Genomic DNA, 14,491 nt, shown 5'->3' with positions numbered 1-14,491 from the left:
TTAGCAGAGATGTATACCTTTGACATAACTATCATGTCTAAATACAAAAGTTTTATGAAATCCCCATGAAACCCACATGCTCATTCAACAAAGATCCTGGTCTTCAGCCTGATTTTAAGGTGTTTTTTTTCCAGGCAGTAATAAATCAACTAATATCCCAATCATATTTCTGAGAACGTGAGCCCTATCTATGCCTTCAATTGCTAATGGCCTTTGATCCTAGATTATTTTTCCTTCAGCCTCCTTCGGTAAGAGAAAAGTTCCCGTTAAGTGAATTTGATTTACACAGTTATTCTTTGCCCTCTGTGGTATAGTCACTGGGTGGTTATCTTTTCCTCTGCACTTATCTGGAGCTAAGGGGAGAAAATTCTGGAGAACAGAAACTACCTTTTATCACATCCCCTCTTTTTACTAGTCATTTTCTAACATGGTTGGAAACCCCACAAACAAACTGTGCAAAGGTAATATCTGAGTCAGATTAGGCTTAAAAAAGGTGTTGTTGGTACACCTGTGTCCCTTGCCCCATCAGCTAGATCATATGACTTCACTTATCTGATTGGATCATTAATCATTCCCTGTCCGTATTCAGACCAGAAACTATTCCTGCACTATATCATATTTGCCTAGTCATTTCACCCACACTAAATGCACTTGTCCCGGTATTGAGAAAAATGAGGCATAGGAACTGCAGGCCTATCTTGTTCACAGAGATAATTTAGTCAACTGAGCCTTTTAGCTGCAGAATACAAAAAAGAGGGCAAAATGATCAACATTTTGTTCCTACAACCACATTGATAGCTGCTTTCAATAGCTGCTTTGCCCTCTGGAAGGAGGCCTCAATGTAACCAGGTTGGTGTAATTTTATTTTTAGCAAATCCTCAATCAATTGCCAAAGTATTGGCATTCTTTTGTCACTATTCCCTAAGGACCTCTGGGTCTGTTTCGGAATGATCATGAGATAGATTCATTTGAAACTAGACATAACTTGGGTTCAAATTCTAACTCTGACGCTTCTGGTTCATTTGACTCTTGGGTATTCCTTAGTATATCTTGAGATTATCATTTGTAAAGTGAGAATAAAAATGTCTACTTTATAAGGGTGCTTTTAGGATTAGATGTGACAATATGAGCAAACTATTCAACACAGTCCTCTGTACATAGATGTGTTCACCTACTGTTTGCCTATTAAATGATGGTCATCCTAGTTACAGCGGTTCAAGCTTGTTAGATTATTTGCATATTAAAACATTAAAATGATTAGGAAGCTTGGGACCCATATGATTGGCAGTGCCATCCCAGACGGTATTGAGGGTCCACAGTGTGCCAAATACTGTCTAGGAGTCAAGGATACAAGGACCGATAATCTAATGTTAAGAAGCTTACAATGTTAGAGAAAATGCTTAGTCTTTTCATGCTTATGTTTCACCATCTGGAAAGGAAATTTAATTCATAAACTTTCTCTCTATCCTATCCATAAATCTCTAAAGTGTTATAAGCACTTAAGGAAAAGAAAGTTTCCAGGTATAAACCAAGGGTCATTAAGCCTTGAAAACAAGCTTATGTGCCCAGAGCCCCCAAAAAATCTTCCTCAAATAAGTATCTGTATTCTGATCTTCCTTTCCATTTGTGTATGTTAACCACAGCTGCCTAATTTCTTCTATTCAAGATAGCAGGTGTAGAAGAAACTTATCTGGGAAAAGTAGAACGTTTTGCAGGAAAAAGATGTTTTAAACTATTTCAAGGCTGCTCTATGAAATGTAGAAGCTCCATTTCTATTTTTGGAGGAATCTAATTTTCATGAGGAACTTGTACTTTTTATTCCAGTGACCACTACTTCATGGACAATGTCACAGCCCCTGACTATATGAAAAATGTTCTTGTTCTGACACTGCCTCCTGAAAATTCTGTCTCAAATAGCTCATTCTCCAAGAATTTATCACTGGTAAGCTTCATATACGTATATATTATTATTTTTTTGGCAAGGGTAAAATATCATTCTTCCATTTGGGACCCAAATTCTAAAATGAGCAATTCATTTTTTTCACTTGTTCCAATTCACTCAACAGATGTTACCGAAGGCCAATAGCAGGATTCCTGCTGCTAAAACTGTTACTATAGGTCACTGTGCTAGGCTCTAGATCAACACCACAGTGCACACTGCTGTGACATCAGAACAGAAATGACAGTGTGGGAAGATCAGAAGAAGCCCTGCTAACGTAGGGGAGGTAGAAATTAAGCAATGAAAGATAAATGAAGTTCCCTACATCCTAAAGCAACTTTCTGCTGGCCCTGATATCACAGTTCTACCTCTAGAGATACATATTCCTAGGTTAAGACATTGTCCCTTTTTTTTTTAATTAGGTTGGCCATTGTTCAACTTTGTCCAGGCAAGGCCTGGTTTATTCCTCTTATCCCAGCATCCCATCTGGTTTAGCATTTGTCCCAGAAAAAGAACCTCCAATTGGACATTAAATCATTAATGTCTCAGGACTTCCCTGGTGGTCTAGTGGTAAAGAATCCGCCTTCCAATGCTGGGGACGCGGGTTTGATCCCTGGTCAGGGAACTAAGATCCCACATGCCGTGGGGCAACTAAGCCCACGTGCCACAACTACTGAGCTCACATGCCTCAACTCTCAACTAGAGAGTCCATGTGCCCACGTGCCGCAAAAACTGCAGAGCCCATGCACTCTGGAGCCCGCACGCCACAACTAGAGAGAGAAAACCTGAACGCCACAACTAGAGAGAAGCCCACGCGCCGCAAAGAAGACCAGACACAGCGGAAAAAAATAAAATAAAGAAATTTTAAAAATATATTTTAAAAAATCATTAAATGCAAGACCCCTGCCTCTAATACCACTTCGGGTTTTATCAGTCACTGCACCTTAACGTGACTAAATTCATCGGATGTTTTCTGCCCTCAGACACAGTTGAGAGCAGGTTAGAGAGGGAAGTGGAGGGGCAGTCTGTCCTGAGGACCCTGAACAACTTGGGGATGACAAGGCCAAAAGAGCAGTGAGGAAAGTTGGGGACCTTTGGGAGAATCACAGTTTTGCCTAGACTAGCAGTTCTAAGCCCTGTGTTTTGCAACCCTGCCAAAATTAGGGGCTGCAACCCCTTTGGGGGCTGGGTCTTAACTGATTCTTTTCATGTCATGAAAGGATGATTTCAGCAAAAGACACTGAAACCAATGAGCAGTGTTTTAGTTTTTCCTTTTTATATTTTCTAGCAAATATACTTCTGGGTGTAGTATTCACATATCATTTGCACAGCTTCTAGGCTCTGGCAAAAGTCTGATTCTTCACAGGTGGGAGTTCCAAAGTGTCTGAGCCGACAGAACTCACGTGGTCTCAGGGGGGCACAGAACTTTTAATCCATAGCCCATCTCTGTGAAGACAACCACACAACTGTTGCAAAGGCAGAGGAATTCTGACCCCCTTCTTATGTTCCCCAGGGCAGACCTTTGTGGCTTGAACTAACACCCAATCCGGACTGTCTCCAAAGCAAATTCAATGGTATCATCCAATGAAAACTCTACCCACCCCATCAGGATACTCAAAGGCAGTGGGGTTGTTTTTGTTGCTGTTCTCTTTTCCTCTTAAATGAAAGCATTATTTCTATATAAAACCTTACAGGAATCGAAAATGCTGTATGTTGTCCTTCCTGGTCGAAGTGAAATATTTTCTCATCGTGGGAAGGAGGAAGCACAGCCGCTTTTAGATACTTCCCTAAAGGCAGGGTTTGCAGTTTATTGATCCCAAGAGAAGACAGAATTGTCACGTGGGGATGATAAAGAGCCCTGGTCCAAGAAAAGTTTTTCCAAAACTTCCTTTAATACCACCCCTACAATTCCCCTAATGTTCCTTTACCTTTCCAGTTACCCTGCTGACCCCAAGAATGTTTTTCTCCAGGTTCAAGACCAGAATCTTTTTTTTTTTTTTTGGAACTCATTTTAAGATTTTCCTTTCTCATTCAGGCAAAAAATGATTTCGCTGCTGCCTACTTTGATGGAGTCTTGCTCTTTGGACACATGTTGAAGATATTTCTTGCAAATGGAGAAGAAGTTACCACCCCTAAATTTGCTCATGCTTTCAGGAACGTCACTTTTGAAGGTACCGGTTTCCTAGGAGCAAACAACACTTACCTAACAGTTTCTAGAGGAATCTGATGAAATATGGGCCCTGTGGGCAGACTTTGGGAAGCAAAGAGAGGGTGTGGCAATAAATGGATCAACAGCTAAATACCTTTAACTTAATTGGAGGCAAACATAATTGCATAAACCTTGGGGATGCTATAATCTATAACTAGACCCCAGTTTATGCTTCAGAACTTCAGAATCTTTGGATATCAAAGAAAGAGCAGGTAGCTCAGGCCCAGTACTTATGACCAAGCTCATCACAGGGCATTTTGGGCAGTGATGTCCTGACTCTGCTTAGAGACCAGCAAGAAGAGAAATAGCTGCAGTTTGATTTTCGTCCTTCCATATCTCCCTTTCTGTCCTTCAGGGATCAAGGACCCTGTGTTACTTCTCTAACTAAAAAACCTCTCATAGCAGTGCCATCCAAAAGCTCCCAATACATGTCCCTCTGAGCCACATGGATCAACATTCCTTTGCTACACAAACCCCTATGGAAACTTCGTCTTTCATTTCCCAGATCTCGTCCAGATACTAGGAAGAAATTTCCTTTTAGATTTAATGTGTATTACGTAAAAGACAAATGATGGTTCACTTCTCTAACTTGCCTGAAATCTTTACTCTGGAAAACCTTTATCCTGTTGCAGAGTGAGCCTTCTTTTCTTGGCTTCAGAGGGCAGCAGACACCCAGCAGTAAAGACTGAGGGCTGTACCAGCATCTGTGGGGTATGACAATGACAGGAAGAGATCACTTCTGCTCCCCTGAAAATACAGGGAGGGAGGGAGAGTCATTAATCATTCCCTGTATCCCAAGTTCTGCCAGTGACTTTATGTGCATTTTTTCTCAATTTTTTTTTATTGTGGTAAAATACACATAACATAAAATTTACCATCTTAACCACTTTGAAGTGTACAGTTTTGTGTCATTAAGTACATGCATATCATTGTGCAGCCATCACCATCCTCCATCTCCAGAACTCTTTCATTTTGCAAAACTGAAATTCTATTCTTACTAAACAAGAACTCCCCATTCTCCCCTCCCTCTAGCCCCTGGAAACCACCATTCTACTTTTTGTCTTTATGATTTTTACTACAATTTTGACCACATAATCTTATGATTATGATTTATATGTACCTCATATAAGTGGAATCATACAATATTTTTCTTTTTGTGCTTGCCTTATTTCACTTAGCATGGTGTCCTCAAGTTTCATCCATATTGTAGGATATGTTTCCTTCCTTTTTAAGGCTGAATAATATTCCATCATATTATATACAACGTTTTGCTTATGCGTTCATCTGTCGATAGACACTTGAGTTGCTTCCATGTTTTCGCTAAGGTGAAGAATGCTTCCATGAACATCAGTGTATAAAGGTGTCTTCAAGACTCTGCTTTCAATTTATTTCAGTACATACCCAGAAATGGAATTGCTGGATCATATGGAAATCTCATTTTTAATTTTTTGAGAAACCATCATATTGTTTTACACAATGGCTATACCATCTTACATTCCTACCAATAGTAGTGCACAAGGGTTCCAATATTCCACATCCTCATCAACACTTTTATATATATATATATATATATATATATATATATATATATATATATATATGTTGATGAGGAGAGAGAAATATATATATTAGCCATCCTAATGGGTACGAAGTGGTATCTCATTGTCATTTTGACTTGCATTTCTTTAATGAATAGTAATGTCGAGCACCTTTTCAGGTGCTTATTGGTCATTCGTATATCTTCTTTGGAAAATGTCTATTCAGGTCCTTTGTCCATTTTTTTTTTTTTCTTTTCTTTGTCCATTTTTGAATTGTGTTGTTTTCTGTTGTTATTGTTGAGTTTTAGGAGTTCTCTATGTATTCTGGATATTAATCCCTTATTAGATATATGATTTGCAAATGTTATATCCCATTGTGTGAGATGTCTTTTCACTGTGCTGTCGTTTTATGCGCAAAATTTTTAAACTTTTCATGAAGTCCAATTTGTCTACTTTTTCATTTGTGGCCTATGCCTTTTAGTATCACATCCAAGAAATCATTGCCAAATTCAGTGTTGTGACGCTTTTGCCCTGTGTTTTCTTCTAAGGGTTTTACAGTTTTACGTCTTATATTTAAGTTGTGGCTGCATTTTGAGTTGACTTTTGTATATGGCATTATCAAAGGGTCTTAACTTCATTCTTTTGCATATGGATATCAAATTTCCCAGCACCATTTGTTGAAAAGACTATGTTTTCCCCCATTGAATTGTCTTGGCACCCTTTTCGAAAATCGTTTTACCATATATGCAGTGTTTTATTTCTGGACACTCTATTCTATTCCATTGGTCTATTTGTCTGACTTTATGCCAGTATCTTTTGATTACTGTAGCTTTGTAGTAAGTTTTGAAATCAAGAAGTGTGAGTCCTCCAGCTGTGTTCTTCTTTTTCAGGATTTGTTTTGGCTATTCAGGGTCCGTTGAGATTCCATATGAATTTTATGATGAGTTTTCCTATTTCTGCACAAAATATCATTGGGATTTTGATAGGGGTTGCATTAAATGTGTCAGTTGCTTTGGGTAATATTGATTTCTTAACAATATTAAGTCTTTCAGTCCTTGAATATGGGATGTGTTTTCATTTATTGATGTTTTCTCAAGTTTCTTTCAGAAATATTTTGTTGCTTTTATTGTACAGGTCTTTCACTTCCTTGGTTAAGTTAATTCCTAGGTATTTTATTCTTTTTGATGCTATTTTAAATGAAACTGTATTCTTAATTTCATTTTCTGATGGTTCATTGTTAGTGTATAGAAATGAAACTGATTTTTTTTGTGTTGACTTTGTATCTTGCTACTTTGCTGAACTCTTTTATTAGTTCTAACAGGTTATTTGTGTTTGGAATCTTGTGAGTTTTCTACATATAGAATCATATTTTCTGTGAACAGAGTTAATTTTACTTCTTCCTTTCCAATTTGGATGCCTTTTTTGTCTTGCTTAAATGCTCTGGCTAGGTCTTCTAGTACTATGTTGAATAGAAGTGGTGAAATTGGGCATCCTTGCCTTGTTCCTGATCTTAGAGGAAAAATTTTTAGTCTTTCACCATTGAGTATGATGTTTGCTGTGGGTTTTTCATATATGGCTTTTATTATGTTGAGGTAGTTTCCTTCTGTTCCTAGTTTGTTGCGTGTTTTATCATGAAAGTATTGAATTTTGTAAAATGCTTTTTCTGCATCAATTCATATGATCATGTGGTTTTTTTCTTCATTCTCTTGTAGTGTATTATATTGATTAATTTTTATATGTTGACCCATCCTTGCATTTCAGGAATTAATCTTATTTGGTCATGTTGTATTCTCCTTTGAATATGCTACTGAATTCTGTTTACAAATATTTTGTTGAGGATTTTTAGATCAATGTTCATAAGGGATATTGGTGTGTAGTTTTCTTTTCTTTTTGTGTCATTGTCTGGCTTTGGTATCAGAGTAATTCTAGCCTCATAGAATAAGTTAGGCAGTGTTTCTCTCCAGGTTTTTGGAAAAGTTTGAGAAGGATTGGTGTTAATTATTTTTTTAATGTTTGGTAGAATTCACTGGTAAAGTCATTAGGTTCAGGGCCCTTTCTTAGGGGGTAGAGGGTCTGGAGATTTTTGACTACTGATTCAGTCTCCTTACTAGTTATCGGTCTATTCAGATTTTCTGTTTCTTCATGGTTTTGTTTTGGTAGGTTTTGTGTTTCTAGAAATTTGTTCATTTCATCTAGGTTATCAAATTTTTTGGCATACAGTTGCTCATGGTACTGCCTTATATTCCTTTTTATTTCCTTAGAATTGGTTGTAATGTCTCCACTTTCATTTATGATTTTAGTAATTCAAGTCTTCTCCTTTTTTCCTTACTCTATCTGGCTAAAGGTTTGTCAATTTTGTTGAACTTTTTGAAGAACCAGCTTTTGGTTTCATTGATTTCCTCGATTGATTTTCTATTCTGTATTTCATTTATCTCTGCTCTAATCTTTACAGCTTCCTTTCTCTGCTAGCTTTGGGTTTAATTTGTTCTTCTTTAACTGGTTCCTTAAGTTGTAGAGTTAGGGTGTTGATTTGAGACCTTTGTTGTTTTTTAATGTAAGCATTTATGGCTATAAATTTCCCCTTAGCACTGCTTTGATTGTGTGTGTCCCATAGTTTTGGTGTGTTGTATTTTTATATTCATCTATCTCTAGGTCTTAAAACTTTTCCCTTGTAATTTCTTCTTTGAGCCATTGGTTATTTAAGTGTGTGCTGTTTAATTTTCACAAATTGGCGAATTTTTCAGTTTTCCTTCTGTTATTGATTTCTAACTTCATCTCATTGTGGTCAGAGAAGATACTTTGTATGATACCTGTCTTTTAAATTTTACTGAGACTTAATATGTTGCTTAACATATGGTCTATTCTGGAAAATGTCCTACAGGCACTTGAGAAAAATGTGCATTCTGTTGTTGGGTAGACTGTTCTGTATTTGTTTATTATATCTAGTTGGTTTATCATTTTGTTCAACTCCTCTATTTCCTTACTTATCTTCTGTCTTGTTATTCTATCCATTAGTGAAAGTGGAGTATTAAAATCTCCAATGATTTTTGTAGAACTGTTTCTCTTGTGCCAATTTTTGCTTCATATTTTTTGTTGGTCTGTTGTTGGTTACATAAATGTTTATACTTGTTATATATTTTTACTTTATTGAATGTTTTATTAATATATAGTGAATTTCTTTCTTTGTCTCTTGTAAACTTTTTTGATTTAAAGTCTGTTTATTTGATATTAGTGTAGGCACCTCTGCTCTCTTTTGGTTAATATTTGCATGAAATATCCTTTTCCTTCCTTTCACTTTCAACCCATTTCTGTCTTTGGATCAAAAGTGAACCTCTTATAGACATCATACTGTTGGATCACTTTTTTAATCCAATTTTTGAATTTCTATCTTTGATTGGAGTATTTAATCCATTTACATTTAAAGTAATTACTGATAAGGAGAGATTTATTCTGTTGCTTTGTTATTTGTTCTTTATATGCTGTATAGCTTTTTTATCCCCATTTCCTGCATTACTGTCTTCTTTTGTATTGTTTATTTTTTATAGTGAAATGTTTAAATTCCTTTTTCATTTTTTGTGTATATTCTTTAGCTATTTTCTTTGTGGTTACCATGGGGATTACATGCTAAAATTATAACCCTCTAGTTTGACTTTATACCAGTTTAACTTCAATGAATACAAAAACTCTCCTCCTTTAATAGCTCCATTCCCATCCCTTTCAGACATTGGTGTTGAAAAATTACATCTTTATACTTTGTGTCCAAGTAGGAAACTAATGTTTTTTTAAGCATTAGTCTCCTAAATTGCTTCAAAATCAAAAGGTGGAGTCACAAACAAAAGTTACAATAATACTAACTGTTAGACTAATTTTTTTTAATGTATCCTCTCTCTCTCTTTCTTTTTTTGGCTGTGCTGGGTCTTTGTTGCTGCACGTGGGCTTTCTCTAGTTGTGGCGAGCAGGGGCTACTCTTGGTTGCAGTGCATGGGCTTCTCATTGTGGTGGCTTCTCTTGTTGCGGAGCACAGACTCTAGGCATGTGGGCTCAGTAGTTGTGGCTCACGGGCTCTAGAGTGCAGGTTCGGTAGTTGTAGTACACAGACTTTGTTTTTCCGCGGCATGTGGTATCTTCCTGGACCAGGGCTCAAACCCATGTCCCCTGCAGTGGCAGGCGGATTCTTAACCACTATGCCACCAGGGAAGCCCTGTTCATCTCTTAAGTCATGTAGAAAACAAAAAGTGGAGTAACACATTGTTCTTACAATAATACTAGATTTTGTAATTGCTTGTGTATTTACCTTTACTGAGATCTTTATTTCCTCATATGGCTTCAAGTTATTGTCTGTTGTTCTTTCATTTTAACCTGCCAGACTCCCTTGAACATTTCTTGCAGGACAGGTCTAGTGGTAGGTAACAAACCCTCTCAACTTTTATCTTAGAATGTCTTACTTTCCTTTCACTTTGAAGGACAGCTTTGTTGAATAAAGGATTCTTGATTGACAGCTTTTTCTTTTAGCATTTTGAATATATCAGCCCACTGCCTTCTGGCCTTCAAAGTTTATAATGAGAAATCTGCTTATAAATCTTATTAAACATCTCTTATATGTGATGAATCACTTCTCTCTTGCTGCTTTCAAAATTCTATATCTTTGGCTTTTGACAATTTGATTATAATGTGCCTTGGCATGGATTTCTTTGAATTCATCCTACTTGGCATTTATTGAGCTTCTTGGGTGTTTATATTCACGTGTTTCATCAAATTTGGGAAGTTTTCAGCCATTATTTTTTTAAATAGTCTCTTTACCCATTTTTCTGTCTTCTCCTTATGGGGCTTCCACAATGCATGTATTGGTCTGGTTGGTGGTGTCCCACAGGTCCCTTACGCTCTGTTCACTTCTCTTCAATCCTTTTTATTTCTGTTCCTCAGATTTGATAATTTCCATTGTCCTATATTCAAGTTCACTAATTCTTTCTTCTGCCTGCTCAAATCTGCCTTTGATCCCTCTAGTGAATTTTTTATTTCAGTTACTGTACTTTTCAGTTCCAGAATTTCTTTCTGGTTTCTTTTTTAGGTTTTCTACCTTTTTATTACTATTTACATTTTGTTCGTACATCATTTTCTTGACTTTATCCATGCCTTCCTTTAGTTCTTTGAGCATCTTTAAGACAGTTGTTTTAAAGCCTTTGTCTAGTAAATCCACCATCAGGTCTTTTTCAGGGATAATTTCCATTGGGGTTTTTTTTTTCTCTTATTTTGAATGAACCATACTTTCCTGTTTCTTTGTATGCTTTGTGATTTTTTTGTTGAAAACTGGACATTTGAATCTAATAATCGGTAATCCTGGAAATCACATGGGGAATGGGGAATTTTCTCATTCCCCGGGGTTTGCTGTTTTTTGGTTTTGCTTTTTGTTTCTGTTTTTATTGTTGTAGGCTATCTGCTGAGGATCAGCCTGAGGTGTAAACTTAAGGTCTTCTTAGGTCTTTTCTGAGCCTCTGCCTTCCCCTGGGCATGTGTAGTAGCTTTCTAATTTCCCCCATATATGCAGTTGCTTGAATATTCTAGTCTTCAATGTCTGGCTCTCAAAGGGGAAAAAGAGAAAAACGAAGGGGGATTGAGGGGAGCACCAACCCTTTACATCCCTTGAAAGTCATAATCAGCAGAGGGGGAAGGGCTTCAACAATGGGGGAGGTGCAACAGCAGTGGCTGCCACCTTTTTGCCTGCACCTCTGTGATCATAAGCAGCAGTTAGTCACCTGCTACCTGTACCTATAACCTGGAACAAGTTAGTAATATTTCTGACCTCAGATTTCTCATCAATAAAATGGAGATAATAACAGCTTCTATGTCATGGTATTTGGGGAAGAATAATATGATAAATGCATATGAAGCACTTAGCACAGAGCCTGGTCTAGTAAACACAAAATAAATATTAGCTATTATATTGAACCATGTGAAATTACTGATATTTGATCAATTTTTTTCTTTTACCTAAACAGCCGTTTCATAGGCTCATCCTATATGGCTATAATTTCATAGTTGAGAAAACTGAGACTTAAAGAACTTAACTTTTTCAGTGTGTTCAGCTAATACATGGTAGTGAAGGGATTTTGACCTTTTTACAATCTAAGTTAGATTATGGAGTGACAAACACTGTGCCACTAGTTTAGTAAATACTCTCAACAAAAACTTGTCACTAATAATCAGGAGAAATCTACTGACTGATTACATTTAGTGTCATCATTCTAAATGCAATGAAAAAGAATTTTCCTTCTAACTAAATACCATCTCTTATAAAAATATCCTTCAGAGATCTCAGGGCCAAGAACCAATCCGGATGCCCTCAGATTACATCATTAAGGTCAATAATTTTTCAGTAAAATAGAGCAATTTGAATCTATTTTATACCCTCTGTCAGGATGTAACTGGTCTTTCAGTCAAGAAGTCAACAATGGCCTCTAACTCTTTCTGATTTTGCCCTAGGGCGTGTGGGTCCTGTGACTTTGGATGACTGTGGAGATATCGACAATACTATGTTCCTTCTGTACACCTCTGTGGACACCAACAAAGTATGTCTGACTTCTTATCACGAACTTGGGGTTAAGTGACTAGGTGAGGAGGGTTATCCTGGAAGGCAAGTATTGGGTTGGCCAAAAGGTTTTCTGTAACTAAGATCGTACAGAAAAACCGAACGAACTTTTTGGCCAACCCAATACTAGCAAAGGAATTAGAGAAGTTATGTTTAAAATCTAGAGGTTAGTTTATTTCAGATTTACGATGATGCCCCCCTTGGGGCCATATTCCTTAAACATTTTCTCCCATAGAACTTCTTATTCAGAGTATCCACTCTATTTACTGTATAAAAAATACCCACCCAGAAAACACTGGTATAAAGACCAGACGGTTGATGAGATACCAACGAGAAGGTGACGGTTTTTTCCTAAGAATCATTTATTCATTTCCACAACTAAAAATTTGAATGAAGCATTACCTATTCTCTCTCCTTCTGAAGTCTCATGAAAATCATTAATTGTGTAATCCCTCTGGCACATACAAACAGCCTTCTAATGTTATGCTTTATGTTCACACACTATATATACATAGTACATATCTGTCTATCTGTATATAGATAGATATATATTTACATACCTACATATGTGCTTTATATTCACACACTATATATACATAGTACATATCTATCTATTTATCTATAGATAGATAGATAGATATATTCACACACCTACATAGTAGGTTCTTTGAAGAAAGGGAATGGATCTCATTTCTCCATGTCTCCTGTGCTTAGCTTCTTATCTGGCACATAGTTGATGGCTGCTAAGCGTTTAATTTAAAAACAAAAATACCTGCCTTTATGTCACCCAGAGTTGTGCCCATCATGAACTAGAATCCACTGTTCTAACCAACCAAATGGTAGGTAGAAACCTTTTCTTCTTTAAGAAGTTAGGTCCTGACATAACGAGGAATCTACTAGAAAAAGTTTTTCATTTTTTCATGTAATTTTCCAATATGAGCATTGTGACGTCCCTAACTCATATATTGAGTGTATGTATTGACCCAGCTTTGTAAACGACATCTATAATGAGAAATGTGGAAAGCTAGAGAAAAGATGCTCAGATTGAGAAAGTTAAACTAGAAGTTCGGGGCGGGGGTAGCAGTATTTCAGAAAAGTGATGCATCGTTTTTAGTTACATTGTTTTAGTTATACTGAACCTTTACTATAATGCTGTATTTGGCATCATACCATGGGAATACCTTAAAATGAAATCTGCTCAATACTTCAGTTTCTAGTAGTAACTACTGAGATAACTACGTGCCCCTCTAAGTTATTTGCACCTGGGATGATGCCTTTGCCTCCCTTGGAGAGAGGCAGATACCTGCGGTGAGATTCTATGTCAGCCTTATGATTGCTCTTCAAAATGAAAAATGTGGTTCTGTGCACTTACTGTCTCCACAGGCAAGCCTAGTTGAACTTTTCAATAATCTAATGCCATCAGTTGTGCTGTATGATATGTATCTATGGGGAAAACAGGGATTAATTGTCAAAACATAGGGCTATAGGGACTTCCCTGGTGGCGCAGTGGTTGAGAATCTGCCTGCCAATGCAGGGGACACGGGTTCGAGCCCTGGTCTGGGAAGATCCCACATGCCACGGAGCAACTGGGCCCGTGAGCCACAATTACTGAGCCTGCGCGTCTGGAGCCTGTGCTCCGCAACAAGAGAGGTCACGGTGGTGAGAGGCCCGCGCACCGCGATGAGGAGTGGCCCCCGCTTGCCACAACTAGAGAAAGCCCTCGCACAGAAACGAAGACCCAACACAGCCAAAAATAAATAAATAAATAAATAAAAACTTTAAAAAAAAACAAAAAACATAGGGCTATAGATAAGTTATTCCATAACCAGAGTAGGTCTCAGTAGAGATATAATCTACCAGCCCCTAATATATAGGATATTTTCTATCCTCAATATATGCAAGTTTATATTCTGTTTTCAAGTTAAGAGTATAGTTTTGAAAATGTAAAATTTTGTCCAGAATGTTTTGAGGGAGCAGTGGTGAATTTAGAAGGATGAACATTTTCCAGATGTCTCTTACAAAACTGACTCAATATATGCAGCAGTAATTTAAGGATATATTAATATTTCCATTGACAGATTACTTGAAAAAGAAACCTTTTATCTTGGAAACCTAATGAGTGTCATGTCTAAGAAAGCACATTAGAGCATAGGGCTAGAAGAGATTCAAAAATTATGTAATTGACAGAAATTAACAAATGTAGAATTCTCTAGGAGCCC

The 14,491-nt window shown here is 37.1% G+C and overlaps 1 protein-coding gene across 6 annotated transcripts in view; it reads left to right on the top strand.

Annotated features, from left to right (window-relative positions):
- The window catches only part of GUCY2C (guanylate cyclase 2C), a 115,739-nt gene that overhangs the window by 56,208 nt on the left and 45,040 nt on the right, over positions 1–14,491 (top strand). For all 6 annotated transcript variants that reach the window (XM_068560128.1, XM_068560129.1, XM_068560124.1 and 3 more), the window contains 3 exons: positions 1,825–1,942; positions 3,975–4,110; positions 12,167–12,252. In XM_068560128.1, coding sequence (XP_068416229.1) covers positions 1,825–1,942; positions 3,975–4,110; positions 12,167–12,252 — 340 coding nt within the window. The remainder of the gene's footprint in view (positions 1–1,824; positions 1,943–3,974; positions 4,111–12,166; positions 12,253–14,491) is intronic.

Source organism: Eschrichtius robustus, chromosome 13 (genome assembly GCF_028021215.1).
Source record: "Eschrichtius robustus isolate mEscRob2 chromosome 13, mEscRob2.pri, whole genome shotgun sequence".
Lineage (NCBI taxonomy): Eukaryota > Metazoa > Chordata > Mammalia > Artiodactyla > Eschrichtiidae > Eschrichtius > Eschrichtius robustus.
This window is presented reverse-complemented; position numbering and strand designations above follow the sequence as displayed.